The 18,513-nt window shown below is 41.5% G+C and overlaps 1 protein-coding gene across 10 annotated transcripts in view; it reads left to right on the top strand.

Annotated features, from left to right (window-relative positions):
- The window catches only part of TCF12 (transcription factor 12), an 807,409-nt gene that overhangs the window by 234,189 nt on the left and 554,707 nt on the right, over positions 1-18,513 (top strand). For 9 of the 10 annotated variants that reach the window (XM_033920038.1, XM_033920035.1, XM_033920040.1 and 6 more), the window contains one exon: positions 9,026-9,099. In XM_033920038.1, coding sequence (XP_033775929.1) covers positions 9,026-9,099 — 74 coding nt within the window. Of the gene's footprint in view, positions 1-6,499; positions 6,665-9,025; positions 9,100-18,513 lie in introns of those variants that run through there. The other variant, XM_033920043.1, reaches the window with a different exon arrangement.

Raw genomic sequence — 18,513 nt, 5'->3', positions numbered from 1 at the left:
AGCCAGCTTGGGGAGTACTTGATCAGCACCATTATTGAAAAAAATGCTTTTACTTTGTGCAAGGAGGGGTAATTTGAGAGGGATTTAGCATCCTTAATCATTCTGACAAGTTGGCTCCTATGTTTCTAGTTTATGTAGCTCAGTTATCAAGCAGGAGACCTTGGCTAGAACCCTGCAGTTATGGGCTATTAATCTGGCCACTAGGTGTCATTGTTGCACAATGACAGTATATGTTGCCTAAAGCAGTGTTCTTCAACCACCAGTCCATGGACCAGTGCCGGTTCACAGAAATTTCCTGCCGATCCACAGAGCCAGCACGTGCATCAGGCCCAAAACAGTGTTCTTCAACCGCTGGTCCACGGTGTGATCAGTGCGTCGTTATCTTCAAGCCAGCTCCCTCTTCCTAACTGATTCAGTGCACAAAGCCACGGGCATCCTGCGCCTGAACCGGAAGCCTTCTCACTGACGTTGCAACGTCAGAGGGAAGGCTTCCAGATGAGGCACGGGATGTGCAAGATGCAATTAGTACTATTATGGGGGTGGTGTCTGGGGTGGAGATTGTGTAGAGATGGGCGGGATCTGGCCCACGACTTAGCCCAATAATTATTTTATTTCTTCCGGTCCATAGGTGTAAAAAGGTTGAAAAACACTGGCCTAAAGCACCCCTAAAATAATAATATTGTGTGTTACTTAAGAACATAAGAATTTGCTGCTGCTGGGTCAGACCAGTGGTCCATCATGCCTAGCAGTCCACTCCTGCAGTGGCCCCCAAGACCAGTGCCCTGAGACCAGCCCTACCTGCAAACGTTCTAGTTCAACAGGAACCGTCCAACTTTGTCTTAAATCCCTGGAGGATGTTAACCCCTATAACAGCCTCCGGAAGAGCGTTCCAGTTTTCCACCACTCTCTGGGTGAAGCAGAACTTCCTTATGTTTGTACGGAATCTATTCCCTTTTAACTTTAGAGAGTGCCCTCTGGTTCTCCCTACCTTGGAGAGGGTGAACAACCTGTCTTTAGCTACTAAGTCTATTTCCTTTCAGTATCTTGAATGTTTCTATCATATCCCCTCTCAGTCTCCTCTTTTCAAGAGAGAAGAGGCCCAGTTTCTCTAATCTATCATTGTACGGCAACTCCTCCAGCCCCTTTACCATTTTAGTCGCTCTTCTTTGGACCCTTTCGAGTAGTACTGTGTCCTCCTTCATGTACGGCGACCAGTGCTGGATGCAGTTCTCCAGGTGAGGGCGCACCATGGCCCGGTACAGTGGCATGACAACCCTCTCCGATCTGTTTGAGATCCCCTTCATAATCATTCCCAGCATTTTGTTTGCCCTTTTCATTGCCACTGCACATTGCGCAGACGGCTTCATCGACTTGTCGACCAGTACTCCCAAGTCTCTTTCCTGGGAGGTCTCTCCAAGTACCGCCCCGGACATCCTGTATTCATGTATAAGATTTTTGTTACCGACATACATCACCTTACACTTATCCATGTTGAACCTCATCTGCCATGTCAAGGCCCATTTCTCGAGCGTATTTATGTCACGTTGCAGATATTCGCAATCCTCCTGCATCTTCACTACTCTGAATAACTTCGTATCATCTGAAAATTTAATCACCTCACTCATCGTAACAATTTCCAGATCGTTTATAAATATGTTGAAGAGCACGGGTTCAAGCACCAAACCCTACGACACTCCACTGGTGATGCTTTTCCAGTCAGAATATTGTCCATTTACACCCAGTCTCTTTTTTCTATCAGCCAGCCAATATTTAATCCACGTGAGTATTTCACCCTCGATTCCATGCTTGCAATTTTTCAAAGTAGTCGTTCATGCGGAACTTTGTTGAAAGCCTTCTGAAAATCCAGATATACAATGTCAACTGGGTCACCCTTGTCTATCCGTCTATTTACCCCCTTGAAGAAGTGCAGCAAGTTTGTCAAGCTGAAGTCATGCTGACTGGTCCTCATCAGATCGTGTCCGTCAAGGTGCTCAATAGAAGGGTAATTCTATAAGAGATTGTCTAGATAGGAAGTCAAAGTAGGCGCTGACTGGCTTGCTTGGTGATGGGATGGGGGTTGAGGTTAAGAGCTAGGGGCTGACTGATTTAAGGGAAGAAGGAGATAGGGAGGGAGACTGGGGTGCAAACAGTCTAAAAGAAAAAGATTGTGTGACCAGCATGAAAGCATGAGAGAGCACAAGACTAGGTGCTGACAGGGTAGGGAGGGGAGAAATAGTGATTGGTTGGGGAGGGTGGAAAGAGAGACTGGCTTCTATACCCAAAGAAAATATATCAAGGCCTGAGATGTAATACATAAATATAAATTAGATACAAAATAACAATTCTGTATAAAAGCAGCATTAAATGAGCATGTGATATTGAGAATTTAGTAGTTCACCGTAAAGCCCGAATCTGCTAATTAACCAGTTTGGAAACTCTGTAGAGGAAGGAGTTTACCTATTGTAGGAGATATGGGTACGCTGGGTTGCTGAGCTCTACTCTGAGGTCTAATTGGAATGAGAAAGAAGAGGGAAGACAGAATTATGTCTAAGTTGCCACTGGGTTCAGGCTTGATAATACAGCATCTTTAGTGTGTGACCCAGGTATTGGAGGTGTTTGGATTGTCAGGGGAGACTGAAAAGTTGTCTGCATTTTCCAAACTTTCAGACCCTCACTGAATTCAGGGGATCATGTTTTGCTGCTGGCTCCAGTGTTCTGATAATTATCAGCAACAACCGTCCTCATCGCTGCTTCCTCTTAGCTGAGCAGGGGTCCTCTGCCTATAGCCCTACCAGTAGGGGCCACTGTTTCACATTTTCAATAGTGAAGGACAGGCAAACTCAGCAGGACTCCAGGGCACATGCCTGTCCCTAGCAATTGAAAACATATTATTGAAGCACCATCCATCACTGGTAGCATTGCAGTTGGAGGACTTCTGCTCAACTTAGAGGGAATAATGGTCCTCATCCTGGTGTTGATTAATAGCACAGCCAGTTCCTTCAAGGCTGTTTTGAAGAAGCTTCCCATGCCAGTTGCACCGCTTGAAAGGAGAGTTTGACTTTGTCCTTAGAACTTGCCTCTGGTGGCCTCTTCTCTTATTGGAAGTGGCAGCCAGGTATTGCTGGATCCTTTGAAGCACCAGGAAGATTAGGTCCAACCAGTAACAGCACATGGCATACTAGAGGAGCAAAAAGTGCTGAGTAGTGCTTCCTGATCACGATTCAGTTTGGCTGAATCAATTTGGATCGATTTGTTTTGAAAAAAATAATTGGACTCACTGATTCAGGCCTCTGCCAGAGTCCTTCCTTCTCATGTAACTTCCCGAATCCAGCAGAGGGAAAGCCCAAGAGCAGACCTGTGCAGATTGGCAACAAAGTCTGAGAACCTTTGGTACTGTATGTGCTGCTTCTGCCATTGGACTTGTGCTGCTTTCAGACCTCTGCAGATGTGTGTTGCTGCCACCGATGGACCCAGGGGGAGCTGGAAGCTTAGAGGCAAGACTTGGAAGGGAGAGAGAATGCTGGACTTGTGGGTTAAGGGGAGTGGTTTTACTGGCTGAGATTGCAGCTGGTGGGTAGGGGAGCTGGAAGGAAGGGAAGAGAGAGCAAGCGAGAGTGAGTGCTGACCAAATGGGGTGGGGCGATGATGGTGTTGATGGCTGGAGGGAAGGGAAGAGAGAGAGGATGGGGTGGTGGTGGTGGCTGAAAGGAAGGAAAGAGAGGGTGCTGGCCAGATGGGGTAGAGGAGCTGAAGGGAAGGGAAGAGAGAGAGGGTGCTAGCCCCTCACAAACTTCTAGGAGTAGCTGGGGAACAGAGGAGGACATAAAAACAGTCAGAAATTTGTCCTTAAAACCTGGACCCTTGTGGGGTGCTGGACTTGCAGGGAGGAGGAGGAGAGAGAAGGGAAGGGAAGATACAGAGATGGAAGATGGATGGTGAGCATGAGATAGAAGAAAATGTCAAATAGGCAGAAGACCCTGGTGAGCAAGTTAATAGAAGACAACCAGAGCTTGGGACCAACATGATTTGAATAATAAAATAACCATACAACAAAAGGTAGAAAAAGTAATTTTATTTTGAATTTTGTGATTACAATACACATCAGATTTGAAATGTATATCCTGCCAGAGCTGATGTTAACGGCGAGTGTGAGCTAGGACCTAACAGTGTTTGTTTTGTTTACACTTGACAGAGCTGGCGTGGGGTTGGAAAGAGCAAAGGGGGTGGGGTTCGTGAAAAGGCTCAAAAATAAACCCACCAGCTATTTTAAAGCCATATCATAGAACGCGATTTGAATCGTATTGAATCAAATCAAAACATTTTTCCTAAATTGGACAGCTCTAGTGCTGTGAGGTAGACCTTTTCTTGCTGCTGTGTCATTTATTATGCCATCATCACCAGTTCCTCCTACAGGTGCCATTTTGGGCCATGTTGGGTTCTTAGTGTCCTGTATGGATAGAGCTTTGATTGGCTTTCTTTAGTAGAAGGAGCTGTAAATGTACTAAGGGGACTTTTTTGTTGTAGTTTTTATAGAGATTATGACTGCGCAACAGGGTGAGAAATTTTGAGCTGAATCCTTTAAGGATAGCGTGCTGTTGCCGATAAGGTGGAACTACTGGAGAATGTGGTTTATTAACTTCCCTACATTTTTCTTCATGATATTCCTAGAGATACGCTCAAAATATTTATATTTCAATTATTGCAGTGCTCTGCTGAAGCTTTTTCACTTAGTTCCAGTTGGCATCCAGGAAAGTGGATGGTTTGGAGCAGACTACACTATTGGAAACTTCAACAGAGATTATTATGAGAGCTATACATGTGGTGTCATTTACATTGAACGCCACAAAGAAACAACAAAGGTGACCTCTGGTTGCTTTATTATATAGTCAAGACTCAACACGATCGTGTTTCAGCCTAAAGGGCCTGCCTCAGGAGTCTGAATATTAGTTCTAGAAATGCCAAAGAATTATTGAAACCTTATATTAATGGAGCTACAGGCAGATGAACTAAATTGATAGTGATTTGGCTCTTCTGTCCTTCATAGGACTTTCATATTCTATAATGATAAGATTAGGATGTTTCTAAAATCTTCCAGAACCATTTAGCTGAAGAATAGAGCTTTCCTAAGCTTATATCAAAGTATTCTTGATTTAGATTGTTATTCATTGAGATAAAAAATGCTATGGCCTTTTCTTTTTCTTCATATTGTGTTTGTATTTCTTGTTTGTTTGTGATGTATTCTTTCTTTAAAATTTGAATAAAATATTTATGAGCAAAAAAAAAAAAAAATGCTGCTTCCTTCATGTACCCTGAGAATTTGAAGAAGTTTGTAGAATCAAGGGAACATCTTGCTTCAAATGTGACATGACCTTGGGGAATTGAAATGTTTAGACATTGGTATGGATTGATATTGTTTGATGCCTATCTGCTTTCATTTTTCCCTTGTTTCTCTTTTTAATTTTGCCTGTATTCCCCCCCTCCCCACACATACCCAGAACTTCAGTTTCTGTAGGTTTCTTTATTTCTTTCTCTTATGATTATATATTAAGAATTTTTTTTATTTCTGATCCTTGCAGATGTCTTTCTTGACAACATATATGGTGCAGGAAATTTTGTGAAATTTGTTTTTCAAAAATAAGGCCCCCTTTTATCTAGCTGCGTTAGGGTTTTTTTTTAAATATCCGGCTGCTGCAGTAAAAGCTCCAACACTCATAGGAATTCTATGAGCATCGGAAGTTTTACCACAGTGGCCAGTGATATAAACCCCTAATGCGGCTTGATAAAAGGGGCCAAACTGATTTGTTTCCCCAGTGACGAGGCTCCTTGGGTTGCTACTAACTGACTATATTAAAAATCTCCCAGCTTTGGAATACTCTTCTAAGCCCCAGTAAGAGAAGAAAATAATTTAGACCGTTTTAAAGGCCTCCTTAAGACCCATTTATTCAAAGATGCCTTTAATATTTAAATCTTCCTCTAGGTTTCTTCTTCTAAAAGAATCAGATCACAGCATTCCCCTTCTTTTTGTCCGTTCCATAATTGTTTTCTATCCAATTGTATTTCTTCCCCATCTTCCTTCTATACCTTGTTAGTTTTGTACAATTTGTCCTATTTGTGATACGCCATTTGCTTAAGTTGTTTTAATCTTTTTTTTTTTTTAACTGTATGGTTGCTGCCATTTTTTTATTTTATTTTATTTGTATTCCCTATTATTTTTTCTGTAAATCGCTTAGTAGTTGGATAAGCGATAGTATCAAATTTTAATAAAAACTTGAAACTTGTACTTAACACTGTTGTGTTAAATATCCTGGTTAAAGATGTGCTTGGTTCCTCCTATAGGTGACCATCTTTGGGAAAACAAGACTGAAGTCACAGATCTTTTTTTTTTAGTTAAATAATTTTTATTAAGTATTTTGAAAAATACAGGAAGCAGTTCAAATACATAGAAACAAAATAAAGCTTTCTGTATAAAGAATCTACAAATCTATATTTAACTGTATAGGAGCAAAACAGAAAGAAAGGCTCCAAGTATTGGAACTGCGTGTGAAGAATATATAAGAAAAAAATGAGGAAGAGCAGGAAAAGGAAAGAAAGAACAAAAGAGAAGAAGAGGAAGACAGGAGTGTCTAAGAAGCAGAATGTACATAGGAATCTAGGAATGACCAAGGTGATTTGTTGTACTTCAAGTTCATGGAGGTTCGGAATGTAATTCTCTTCTCATATGCATAGGATTCAAATCTATGATACATACTCAGAGAGTTCCACCAAAAAGTATAGTCTAATAACGAAGGTGATTTCCAATTTTTCTGAATGTGCATGAGGGCAGTCACAAACATGGTATCAATGAGTTTAGGAGGACAATTTGAATGTGCGAAGCAGGGATGTTGAGAGCGAAGGATTACAATGTCCATGGAGATTTCTTCTGAGCAGTTAGTAATAGATTGTATGGTGTTCCAAACATGAGTCCAAAAGGAGCGGACCAAAGTACAATGAAATAGCATATGATCAAGAGTTCCCTCCTCTTTCAAACAATTCCAGCAAACAGAGTCTTGTTTTAAATTGGCTTTCCACATGCGAAATGGGGTCCATATTGCCTGCCACATAAGAAAGAACATTGATTGTGAGACTCTAGAAGATAAAAGCGGGCGGTTTGTTGAAGACCAGAAGAGTTCCCAATCAATGTCTGAAAGCGGAGTGGTAAGTATAGCATCCCAGTGTTTCATAGAATGAGGTGAAAAAGTGAAGGAGTGATCTCTTAAAATACTATAGAAGAATGATATTGCCTTGCCTTTTAATAGAGTCAATAAAGACCAATGGTAAATGGTATTTTTGGAGGTCATGTAGTCAAATCGTATATGCATAGAAGACAACACTCCAGTGAGAGAAAGCCATTGTGAATAAACAGAAGGAGGCAGCGAGTATGTAGAGCAAAGTATATCAAAAGGAACTGACGAATTGAGAGTAGACAATTGATGGACAAACCATATACCACAGATCTAAAACGTTGAGATTGACCAATTTTCATGTCATGCGTGCAAACGCAGTCACATGTCAGAATTTCCATAAGCTTGTTATTTTTTTTCACATAAAAGGATGGGGTTTGGACTGTTGTATTACAGATTGCTTGCTCTAATAGAATTAATTAAAACTTCATTTTATATTTCTGGTGAGTTTAGATATATTTTCCTGGAGGCAGTCACATATTTTACAAAATGCTCTCCTGACCTTTTTGTAAAATACCTAAAAACCTGTATATGCCAGGATATTAGAGTGAGTGGGAACAGCTATTTCTATAAATCTACATGTGCTGAAAGAGTGTTAATTATGTTCTGATTTTGCAACATATGCTTGTAATTGATGGTGCCTACGGAAATATTTGGTGGATTTCAAAAACCTGCACATACAGAAGGAACCAATGAAGGAGACGAGTGAAAAAATTCTTTCTCTGTTTTTGAGGTTTTAGTAGGCACCACTTAAGTTTGTGCTACTGAACCCCTGAATCACTGGTAGAGAGTCCAAGTCCGTGTAGCCAACACTTGCGTGTACCTCAAAACATAGAATTTTAAAAGATACACATATGTTTCTATGGGAAACATGTGATTACTTTTTTTTGCCATGCTGAAAGCACACCTACTTGAAATCTCGGCATCCCAGCAATCTACATGAGGAAACGGTGGCATTCTAGAATCCCCATATAAATGTATATTCAATTTACATGTGGAAATGACACTATTTCAATATGTAGGCATTTCTAAAATAGGTATTAATTGGGCCCTTTATACTTACCCCCCCCCTTTTACAAAACCATGCAAGAGGCTTTTAGTACTAGTCAGTGCGCTGAATGCTATGTGCTGCTCCGACGCTCATAGGAACAACGCAGAGCATTCAGCGTGCCATCAGACGCTAAATGCCTCTTGTGTGGTTTTGTAAAAGGGATGGGGGGGTTAGAGAGCTAGACCTATGATGTTTTTTTATTTCTAATTAGAAAAACATGTTTGTTGAGGAGAGTAGGTTGAGGATGAGGATGAAGGCCTTTCTTTTTCAGCTGATTAGTTGATGAGCTAACCACAGCAGAGTTTGAAGTTGATGAATTAATTCTCTTTCTAAGTACCTTTCCTATAATAAGAAGATAAATTGGGTGCAAGCACATTCTAAACTTTGCTTGAATAGTTTATTCATAATCTGAACTGTTTTAGAAAACACCTATCACACTGTATGTCTTGATAATTGTTTCAGCATCATTTCAGGAGTGTATTAAAAATTTACTATCCTGCCCAACTGAATAACCTTCAGGCTGGCTTACATTCTGAAACATAAAAACTATAGACATGAACACACATAGACATGTGGCCTCTGTTGTGCGCCTTTGGAGAAAATATGGGTTGTCATCCGCAACTGCACCACTGGATACAACTTAAAATCCAGCAATTCAAGGGTGTACAACTTTAAAATAACCTTACAAGACAATGGACTGTCTCTATTGATATATTTATATTTTATTAAAACGTGATGTATTTTTTATTGTTAGGTATGGATGAACGACCAGGTGCTACCTCGTGGGGAACAAGTGGTGAACCAAGTCCTTCATATGAAACTTCAAGGGTAAGTTTGGTGAACAATTGGGAATAGGAGTCATTTGAAAATTGGAGACAATGAACTGAAAAAAAAAATCTCCTAAAGCTACACTAATATGCTGGAAGAGGCACTGTATTCTGCTAATGTGTCAGATGAAGCTTGCTGAAATTCTGTTTCAGAATATCCACTAAACAGGTTACAAGCAAGACTTTCTGGACTAAACTATTTCAGACAGGACTTTTATCCTCAATTATTCAAATGTTTATGTTATTCTTAAAGTGCCATAGGCAGACTACAAGTAGAATGACCCTAAGGATGCAAAGATAGTTTCATGAGCAGATTTACCATATATACTCAAATATAAACTGGGATTTTTGGGCCAACTATTACATTGTCAATAATACACATTCTCAAGTGATGAACTGTATGATAATTATCTAACCAATGTTGGACAATTGGAGCTTGGATATTGTACATCCAACATAGATAGACCAGGTTACAAGGATATATCCAAACGAATATTACACATGAAGTGTTACAATTAGAATTGGTGTGTGCTCGTATAACTCGACCTGTCTGGGAGTCTACCTACTGATTGCCCTCAATCATCTGAGACCACCACTAACACCTCCCACAATTAGTGTGGTTTTTTTATTTTTGGCATTAATGACCAGGTGCTAGTAGTGCTTGGGCTCTTGACACCACCTATTTTGTAGGCAGTAAGAACTCGCTCTCTAATCCTGTGATAGTCAGTGCACAGCAGTGCCAATGTGCTAACTAATTAGCATAGACACACCTGCTATGCCTTCTCAGATATGCCCTCTCAGAAAAAAAAAAAAAAATTTTTTTAGTGCATGTGGTAGTACACACTTTTAGATCTTACCCAGTGAAACTTTAGCGCATCCTGCGGTAAGCCTTTTTAAGCTACGATAAGCATGAGTTAATGCTTACCACATCTTAGTCAAAGCACCCCTAAATTGTATATTTTGGTTAGCAAATATGAAATTAATTGTGGGAATCACAAAATGTTTTCCGGTCATTGGCATTAAAAGACGACTTAACAGCTATTTAGGGCTTTTATGAAGGTGCGTTAGGGCCTTTTACGCGCGGAATAGCGCACGGTAAAATGCCGCGCGAGCTAGCCTCTTGAGCAGGCGGTAGTTTTTCAGCTAGCATGTCCTATAGCGCGTGCTAATCCAGTGCGTGCCCTAAAAACGCTAGCGCACCTTCGTAAAAGGAGCCCTTAGTTGTTAATGGGGCTGGAGCCAGAATTGAAAATCTAAGAACACTTGACCTTGAAACGGACATTGTTTAGGATCAGTATGCTTAAGAAAGATATATGGGGAACTACTCATGTTTGTTGTTCGCCCATGAAAATTTTATGTAGTATTGAGTGTGGATTTATTGAGGTTGTCCTGTACAGGAGTGGGCATCCTGCAGCCCACATGCCAAATGTAACACACCATTTAATTTTATTTTTTTTGCAGCCTTTAAGACCACAGGAAGTATATACAGAAAGGGCCTGATTCTCCAAAGTGCGTCCCGATTTTAGGCAGCTGTAGGCGTCCTACAGCTGTCTAATCAGCCAATCGGGATGCACGTTTAAAAAAAAAAATGCTCCCCAGGCAGGCCGCCTATATTGAAGGCACCTCCGGGAGCCTAGGGAGACCCGCAAGACGCCTAAGCTCGCCTAAGGGCCTTAGGCGAACCTAGGCGGCCCTACGCATCTCCCTAGTAGAGGAAGAGACGCTTAAAATGTAGGCCAGCAAAATGCTGGTCTACATTGTAAGTAGATGCGGCCGCTATACTTATGGCAGCAAGGGATCTCCCTGCTGCAATAAGTATAGCGGCCGCCTGTCCCATCGCCGACAGAAGGATGCCCAGTACTCCTGTCGGAACCCCCCTGGAACCACCCTCCCCCCCAAACTGGTAATCGCGGGCAGGAGGATGCCCAGTCCTCCTGCCGGAACCACCCTGGCTAGGCACCTGGGCCAATCAGGCCTTAGGATTAGTGGGGATGGGCGGACCCGCTATACCTAAGGCCTGATTGGTCCAGGCTTCTAGAGCCTGGGCCAATCAGGCCTTAGATTTAGCGGGGATGGGCCGGGAAAAGGCGGGCCCGTCTCATTTCCACGAGGCGGGCCCGTCGGCTGGATGGCAGCAAGACCCGTACAGCCGACCAACATGTAAAGGTTAGTTTGGGGGGGGGTGGGTCGTCGGGCTTTCTGGCAGGAGGACTGGGCATCCTCCTACCTGCGATTACCAGTTTGGGGGGGAGGGGGGTTCCAGGGGGGTTCCGGCAGGAGGACTGGGCATCCTCCTGCCCGCGATTACCAGTTTGGGGGGGAGGGGGGTTCCAGGGGGATTCCGACAGGAGGACTGGGCATCCTCCTGTCGGCGATGGGACAGGCGGCCGTTATACTTATTGCAGCAGGGAGATCCCTTGCTGCTAAAGTATAGCGGCCGCGTCTAATTTAACCCGATTCTCTAACCGGCGTCTGTACCATGGACGCCGGTTACAGAATCGGGGTTTAGTGTAGGACCGATTCTGTATAGGACACCTCTCCTGGGCGTCCTATACAGAATCAGGGCCTCAATGTCTTTAATCAGAGTTGGTAATTTTAAATAACTTTATTTCACAAATATTTTAGAATAGCCACTCTAGAAGTTTATTCCCATCATTTGTAGTTTAATTTTTATTTATTTATCACAGAAGGTCTATGGAGTTCTGTGCATTTCTGGTTCTGGCATTATATAAGATAGTATTGATATTCATTCAGTCTTCTGTGTATAAAGATTGCCCACCCGTGGTCTAGTACAGGGGTGCCCACACTTTTTGGGCTTGTGAGCTACTTTTAAAATGACCAAGTCAAAATGATCTACCAACAATAAAATAAAAAAAAACCCCACAAAGCACACTGTACGCTGAGAAAATGTTAATTATCATTCCTATTCCGGGGTTTTTTCAAAGAGGTCAAGGCAGATGACTCTATGCACTGTCACCTCAGTAACAACCATATAAAAATAGACAAATATACCCCCCTCCCTTTTACTAAACCACAATAGCAGTTTTTAGCGCAGGGAGCTGTGTTGAATGTCCAGCACTGCTCTCGACGCTCATAGGCTCCCTGCGCTAAAAACTGCTATTGTGGTTTAGTAAAAGGGGGGCCATAGTGCAAAATATAGACAGCAGATATAAATTCAGACACATTTTGATCACTAAATTGAAAATAAAATCATTTTTCCTACCTTTGTTGTCTGGTGATTTCATGAGTCTCTGGTTGCATTTTCTTCTTCTAATTGTGCATCCAATCTTTCTTCCCTTCTTTCAGCCTGTATGCTTCCTCTTTTCCAGACCTCATTCCCTCCCCCAACTTTTCTTCCTCTCTTCCTGCCCTTTCTTTCTCCCTGCCTTCCTTTCTTTTTTTCTCTCTTCATGCCCCCTTTCTTTTTTTCTGTTTCCCTTCTTTCTCCCTGCCTGCCCCCTTTCTTTCTTTCTTTCTCTCTCCCTGCCCTCCACCAAGCCACTGCTGCCACTATTGGGGAACAGGCTCCCATGCCGCCGCCGCCCCCCCAAGCTCTCCCTGCTTCCCTGCGTCGGGCTGACCAGCATTCCTCTCCCCGACGTCAATTCTGCCGTCAGAGAGGAAGTTCCGGCCCAGCCAGGCAGCAATTGGCTGACCCGAACTTCCTCTCCAATGGCAGAATTGACGTCGGGGAGAGGAAGGCTGATCGGCCCGGTAGATTGCCAAGGCAAAGTGAGTCTATCACGGAGCCTAGGATGGGCTCCTTGATCGACTCACTTTGCCTTGGCGATCTACTGGTCGATCACGATTGACCTATTGGGCACCCCTGGTCTAGTAGGACCAATTTTAAGTTGAAATAAATGTTTTTGTTTAAAAATGATACAGAAGCTTCTTTATAATGTAGCTCACAGCTATTGCAAAACAAAACAAGGAAAACTGCAGTCACACGTACAATGATACAGGCAAAGTTTATTAAACTGATTGCGGTAAAAAACAACACCTTAAAACTAAGCCATGGGACTCAACACGGTCCATGTTTCAGTACATGCCTTCATCAGGGGTCCCAGGTGGAAAGGGATCAAATAAAACCGCAAAACAAACCAAAACCTGTGTGAAGACGAACGCCAAAGGACAATCTACGCATAGATTATCCTTTGGCGTTTGTCTTCACACAGGTCTTAGTTTGTTTTGCAGTTTTATTTGATCATTTTCCATCTGGGAACCCTGATGAAGGCATGTACCGAAACACGGACCGTGTTGGGTCCCGTGGCTTAGTTTTAAGGTGTTGTTTTTAACCACAATCAATTTAATAAACTTTGCCTGTATCATTGTACATGTGACTGCAGTTTTCCTTGTTTTGTCTTCAACCCTTTACTGCAGACCCTGTTGGTTCTTCCTTTTTGCTTGTGTTTAGCTATTGCAGCAGTAGCATGTACTAAATACTAAGGATTGAAATCTTTAAATGGTGCTGACAAAAAAAATATGCTAAATTCTATTCTATAAATAGCACTCAACACTCCCCCCTTTTACAAAACCTTAGTGCAGTTTTTAGTGCCAGCTGCAGCAGAAACAGCTCCAACGCTCATAGAATTACTATGAGCGTTGGAACTGTTACCACTGCGGCTGGCGCTAAAAACCGTGCAGCAGTTTTGTAAAAGGGGGGAGGGAGGGGAGTTAGTTGTCATTTATAGAGTACCACTTATTGCCAGGATCCACGCCTAACTTTAGGTGCAAAGAGTTAGATCAACTCAACCCTGGTATAAATCCCTGTGTCTAAATTAGGTGCGGATCCCCATTATTCTATAATAATGCACATAAATTCCAGGAATGACCCTAATCCTCCCATGGCCACGTACACTTCTTGGAATCATGCATATAATTTACGTATGGATCCAAGCACCTAAAAACATGTGAATAAATTTTAATGAATGACAATTAGCACCAATAATTGATTAGCACCCAATTATCTGTGCTAATTGGCTTGCTCAATTAAATTTCATGCAGAAATTGGTTGGCCTCCTAAGTTTCTGTGTGCAATTTTTAGCACTTTTTATTAAGATCATGCATCTATATTTCTTGTTGCTCATGCTAGACTGGTTTTGCACTCTGCACTGATAAAGGCAGCCATCTTCATGTGCCATTCTTCTTCTGCAATAATTAGCCTTTTGGTTGGTTTTGTACATCATAAAAGGAGACTTTATTAAGTATTTTAAGAAGAAAATAACGAAAGAGGAGCTTGCAGAGCATCCCATTTATGCACTGTAGAATTACTAGATATAAATGAGGAGATGGGAGCTTCTATGGTACTGGTTTCCTTGTTGAAAGCTCATTAAATTAATAAAGGTCCATTAATCAGTGATACTATTATGGATAGTGGATTCAGTATTCTATACATGGTTGTTTAGAAGGGGTTACAGTGAATGTAACTTAGGCCCCCTTTTATCAAACTGAAATATAGCTTTTTACTGTGGGCCGGCAAGGTAAATACTCTGACGCTCACAGGAATTGAATGAGCGTCTGACCATTTACCTCATCTACTGTAATTTGATAAAAAGGGCCCTTAATGCTGCCTCTCTGGGTTTCCAGCAGTGTGTTTGGGGAATAAAGCAGTAGAAGCGATTATCTTTACTAAGGGCCCCTTTTACAAAGGCGAGCTAGCAGTTTAACGCACGCTAAACCGCCGGATGCGCTAGCCGCTACCGCCTCCTCTTGAGCAGGCGGTAGTTTTTGGCCAGTGCAGGGGTTAGCGCGTGATGAAAAGTTGCGCGCATTAACCCCGCTAGCGCGGCTTTGTAAAAGGAGCCCTAAGTCTTAGTGGCTAATTTTGGATGAGTGGAAGACTACAAGGAAGGGGTTACTATTAATATGTTCCCAAACTATGAGATTTTTCAATTTAATTTTGTTTTCCAATCCCCAAAGTGTAATAGAGTTAGAGTACAAGCCTTCATAGAGCCTATAATAGAAATTTGTGTCACAAGTAATTTTAGTAAGGGATACAGCATCTAGTGATAAATTGAATGGTTCCTGGGATGTTTAGAGACTTTCAGGGAGATCATACAAAAAAGTACAAAAATTATTGGATCAGGTACAGGCAATTACTTGTTTGACTCTTTGATATCACAACATATAAAAACTTAAACTTACTATGTCCCTGGCTGTTATCTATGATCAATCCATCATTAAGCCAAGCTAGGCTGCCAGATAAGTTAAAAGAAGCAATTGTTCCATGCTGAAAAAGAGGTTTGTCTAATGCTGCTAATTTACCAGATCATCAACTGGTACAAGACCAGGATATCTCCCAGTCATGTCAATCAGTATTTTGATTTTTGTTGCTTTTTTCTTTAATTTCTTTGCCCCATCTCTATTCCTGTTCTTTCTTGTGCCAACTACTTCTTCCCATCTTAATGGTGGAGCTGCCTTTGCAGTATATGCACAAACCAAAGAAAACTGACCTCAGGAAATCCACAGAGAGAAAAGTCCAAGAGAAACCAAAAAAACACTGTGGAGAGACAATGATCCTGAAATGCTACTTTTATCCTAAAACGAGCAGGCAGCATATTCTCACTTGGGTGACGTCATCCATGGAGCCTGGTATGGACAGTGTTAAAAGCGAACTGTCACTTTAAGCTATAAGAAACTTTGCGACTGCTTGCACCTCACATGCAAGAGTGCCTTCCCACCTGACGCCAGCTCGCGGTACCTCAGTTCTTCATTTTCAAGGAGCGAAGAAGTGCTTTTTTCTGGACTTTGTCCAGTCTGCATTGCCTTTAATCCATATCGCTTTTTCTACTGGCCTTTGGTATTTGTTTTCTTTTCTCACTTGAATAATTTTGTTATACTTAGTTAAAAAATAAAATATATTTCTTTTTTATCACTTGGGCCTTTAAGCCTTCCTGTTTGTTCCGTGGCGGGCTTTTTCTTCTATCTCATCGCTGAGTTTAATTTTGCCGCCACAATTTTTCTGTCCATTTCGAAACAGTTGACCGATTTTAAAAAGTGCTGTCAGTGCCAGCGGCCTATTTCAATCACTGACCCGCATAGTTGGTGTTCGCAGTTTTTGAGCCCTGAGCATCGTGTTGACATCTGTGTGCGCTGTTCCACCTTACAAAAGCACTCGCTAAAAGCTTGTCGCATTCAGTAAGAAAAGCTCTTCAGTTCAGCCATGGCCACCGGAAAACACTCTGAGCCTGTGGTACTGGCAGTACCAGCATCAGCATCGGATGAGATTCCAGCATCGGGGAAGCCTGCTAAGTGTCGCAAGTCTCTACAGCATTGATTCCTCGATGCAGGCCAAACACCAACACCATCGCTCTCCATCTCTGCAGGTTGTCTCTCCTTCAGGGCGTGCATCCTCCTTGAGGTCTCCTACCCCTCGACAACCTGCCGCACCGATGGTACCAGCTGTTGAGCCAAGGGTATCGGTGCAGCTCTTCAAGAAACAACTCAATGAGTTTTTCAGGAGGGAGATTGGTGACATGTTTAAATTGCTGCTTGGCAAACAATAGAATGCTTTCTAATTAATTGCAGTCCTTTTTCTCTTTAATTTATATATTGTAAGCTAATGTTTTAATTTTAGCTGCAAGTTTGTGTCCTAAGTATTTGATGCTGCTATTATGACAGACATATAATTTCTTCTGTGCTACACTGTTATCATGCTGGTAGTTTTATTATGAGATTTGTTTTTGATAGCTTTATTATTCAGTTGTGGAAGCTTAGTAACATAATGTTCTTGTTAGAACTAATTAATCCAGTGTGTAGTAATAGCTATCCCACACCTGCAGGTGGTTAAAAAGTGAGAAAAAAATCAATCTGGTCCCAGACTAGATTTCAGTAAGGGTTTTTTCCCCCTATTGCAAAAGGCTTTTGGAAGTGTGGCCTACAAACATTTAGTGGCATGGGTAGGCAGCTGGATAAAATGATATAGATACAGATACAAATGTTAAAAGTATTTCAGAGAGCTGACACTTCTTCTAATTTCTTCCATCCCCACCAGCACTGCATGTACCCTAGCCACGTGAAGAAATGTTATAAGGCAAAGATTTGAAGGCAGAAAACTAAACTTCCTGTAGGGCAGTTTATTCTGATTACACTTTCTTTCTTTTTTTTCACTTTTATTTATGGTAAGACACTTTTATTGAAAAAAAAAAATTGCTGCAATACAAACAAACACAATTAACTTACGTAATCAAACCAGCTTTACAATGCCATAAGTCCAAAGATAACTGCATAAATGCAACTTATCAGCATAAACATCAGTCACTTAAAAAAAATGTTTTTAACCTCGTTTATCCCCTATCCCTTCCCTAACTCCACCAACTCCACCAATAGAGGACATGTGAATTACAAAGATGAATCCTGCTAAATGAAATCACAGAAATGGAACCCCGAGGAGGAGTGGTGAAGTGTCTTTTCATTTTAATAAATTACTTCAGTCATTGAAATTCTTTAGTATCCTGATGTCTTTTACTGCATCTGGTCAGATTTTCCAAACAGTGTCCCGAAACTAGGCAGCAGTAGGAATCCTACCGCCATCTAATGAACCAATTGGGAGGCACTTTTTTAATGCATGCCTATGGAGGTACACAGGGACACCTACGGACGCAGCTATAAATGCGATTCATCAACATTTAGTGGCCCAGTTGTTATCTACAGCAAAAATAGATTTTTTTATTATACTGGCTGAAATTGCTTTGGGGAAAAATTATTTCAAATTTGAAAATCAATTCTACATGCAAATGAAGGGCACAGCAATTGGGGCTACTGTGGCTAACATATAGTGCTTTTGAAGAAAAAATTCTGTACAACTCCCTTTATTTCAAAGATGTATACATTTGGAAGAGGTACATTGACAATATTTTTGTGGCTTGTACTGGCTCTGAACAAACCTTTCGTGAGTTTGTTCAGTGGCTTAACCAATGTGATTCTAATCGATTCATCACAGCTACTACAAATGTTAGTACTATAGCCTTTTTATATATCAGCATTACTTTGAAAGATGAAGTATTTGAGACCACCATTTATCGTAAGCCCAAACATTGAAACACTTTATTGAATTTCGACAGTTACCATCCAAGACATCTTTGTGAAAATATCCCTGCTTAGCGATTTTTGCAACTAAGAATATTATGTTCCTCTACTGTTGAGTTCAAGACCTGGGCAGTAGATATGTGTTTGAGATTTCAAGAAAGGGGGTATCCACAGGGTGTCATCAGAAAGGCATATAAGAGGGCTTTATATGCACAAAGAGAATTATTGTTACAACCATCAGCACGAACTGAAGATTCATCTTTTGTTTGTGTATTACCTTATTCACATAATGCTTTCCAGATCAAACGAATCATCAAACAGAGCTGGCATATTTTGCAGCATCATAGTGTTTTTCAGTCAGCTCCCCGGTTTGCTTTTTCACGTTCTA

This window comes from Geotrypetes seraphini, chromosome 14, assembly GCF_902459505.1.
Source record: "Geotrypetes seraphini chromosome 14, aGeoSer1.1, whole genome shotgun sequence".
NCBI classification, from domain to species: domain Eukaryota; kingdom Metazoa; phylum Chordata; class Amphibia; order Gymnophiona; family Dermophiidae; genus Geotrypetes; species Geotrypetes seraphini.
Note: the sequence above shows the minus strand (reverse complement) of the source record. Positions and strands in the feature narration are given on the sequence as shown.